General features: G+C 39.5%; 1 protein-coding gene across 1 annotated transcript in view; it reads left to right on the top strand.

Annotated features, from left to right (window-relative positions):
• Positions 1 to 501: 501 nt before the first annotated feature.
• The window catches only part of LOC103800933 (insulin-induced gene 1 protein), a gene marked incomplete at both ends in the record, with an annotated part of 1,793 nt that continues 182 nt past the window's right edge, over positions 502 to 2,112 (top strand). The window contains 2 exons of the mRNA XM_009073326.1: positions 502 to 626; positions 1,305 to 1,471. Coding sequence (XP_009071574.1) covers positions 502 to 626; positions 1,305 to 1,471 — 292 coding nt within the window. The remainder of the gene's footprint in view (positions 627 to 1,304; positions 1,472 to 2,112) is intronic.

Here is a 2,112-nt window from a genome sequence, read left to right as displayed (position 1 = left end):
TGAGCAGTAAACACATATTCCACTCTTAGCTGTAATTAGCGAGTCATGTTTATAAAACTGTCTGCCCTGCACGTGAGCAGTAAACACATATTCCACTCTTTGCTGTAATTTTGTTATTTAAGTGCAAGTCTTGCTCAGGGTGTCAAATGATAAATCTCTTTGGAGAAAAGGAGCTTCAAGTCAGATAACACTGCTGTATATATCTTCTTTAAAGATGAAGCTCCTTTTCTCCAAAGAGATTTAAGTCAGATAACACTGCTGTATGTATCTTCTTTAAAGGTTCAAAGAAAAATGCATGTTAGAGTGGGTATTTTTTTTACTTTTCTGAAGTAGAAAAGTGGGGTAATAATTGTCTTCAGTAAAATAATAGTCTTCAGGCTTACAGTAGTGTGATAATCACCTCACTGCTTTCTCAGGCACTTAGTTGCCAAGCTAATGCTCAGTACTATTGGAGTAATGGTTGTATAACAGTTCATACAAGTAGTGTTGTTTCTCTTGCAGCTGTTGTTGGCCTGCTGTATCCCTGCATTGACAGCCACCTCGGGGAGCCACACAAATTCAAGAGGGAGTGGGCCAGCGTCATGCGCTGTATAGCAGTGTTCGTTGGCATTAACCATGCCAGTGCTGTATCCTTCAACTAGTTTCTATTGTTGCTCCATGTGCTTTGTCTGTTGTCAGGAAACAGGCTCTTCCATTCACATCTGGGGGAATTACAAAGGTAAGGATGGTGCTACTGGCAGACATAAACTAATGTGAGACCTGCTGTACCCTGCAGTAGTTATTATAAGATATGTAACACACTTCACTTAAAGTGCTGGGAGGGGAGAGGGATAGACATCAGGGTTTGTCTGGTTCAACTGCAGGTATAACAGTCTTAAGTTGCATGATTTTAATCTGTATATTGTCTACAAATAATAAAGACAATTAATTAGTGATGTGCTAGTGAGAAGCACTCAGTAAGAGTGTTCTTTGTGCTGGATAGTGATGGTTTGAGCAGAAAACCTAAATCAGCTGGATTACCTAGGTTACTTGAGACAAAAATCCATAAGAATTGAATATATTGCATTATAGTATATTCTTTAGTTGCTCAATATGGCGAAAAATTACCTTACCTTTGTACTCAGGCTCCAGTCAAAGTCAACAAGAGCTATAATTGCATGGCAGGTCTGAAAACCAGATCCTAATTGTGTTGTACTTAGAGATTCAGAATCATGCACACTTTCAGTTTGAGTTCTCCCTTGTTCAGTTTCAGCAGCAGGATGTCTGCAGACTTAAAAGGATTGTCCTTAACATCTTTTTTCCAGAAACTAGACTTTGCAAACAACGTCCAGCTGTCCCTGACTCTAGCAGCCTTATCACTGGGTCTTTGGTGGACATTTGATCGTTCAAGAAGTGGTCTCGGACTTGGAATTACAATAGCCTTTGTAGCAACTCTGATAACCCAGTTTCTTGTATATAATGGTGTTTATCAGTAAGTAATACTCCTAAAATACTATTTCAGCTCTCACATCTAAACTGCAAACACGGGTCCACATGCACTGGAAGTTAGTTATTAATGTGTTGGAACATTGTAGCAAGAAGACATTTTGATTGACATGCACTGGAAGTTAGTTATTAATGTATTGGAACATTGTAACAAGAAGACATTTTGGTTATCTAAGGCAGCTAATTGTCCAGTTGTTTCAAAGGATCAGATTGAGAACGGGGGTTGGAAGGTGGGGAGCAGACAAATTGGGATATATGTTGAAATGGTAACAGCTCTGCAAACTGAGCTTGTACTGGCTCTCAAGAGAGTGAATTTCTAAACTTTGCTGGCTAAGACATTGAGGTTTAGAAGCTTGTGAGCTTAAAAGACTTAATTTGCTCTCCCTGTTTCCTTGTCCTCTATTATCAGATTGAGAACGGGGGTTGGAAGGTGGGGAGCAGACAAATTGGGATATATGTTGAAATGGTAACAGCTCTGCAAACTGAGCTTGTACTGGCTCTCAAGAGAGTGAATTTCTAAACTTTGCTGGCTAAGACATTGAGGTTTAGAAGCTTGTGAGCTTAAAAGACTTAATTTGCTCTCCCTGTTTCCTTGTCCTCTATTACTGCATTTTTTTCCAGGGAAAG

The sequence above is a fragment of the Acanthisitta chloris genome, unplaced genomic scaffold (genome assembly GCF_000695815.1).
Source record: "Acanthisitta chloris isolate BGI_N310 unplaced genomic scaffold, ASM69581v1 scaffold42404, whole genome shotgun sequence".
Taxonomy (NCBI): Eukaryota; Metazoa; Chordata; class Aves; order Passeriformes; family Acanthisittidae; genus Acanthisitta; species Acanthisitta chloris.
Note: the sequence above shows the minus strand (reverse complement) of the source record. Positions and strands in the feature narration are given on the sequence as shown.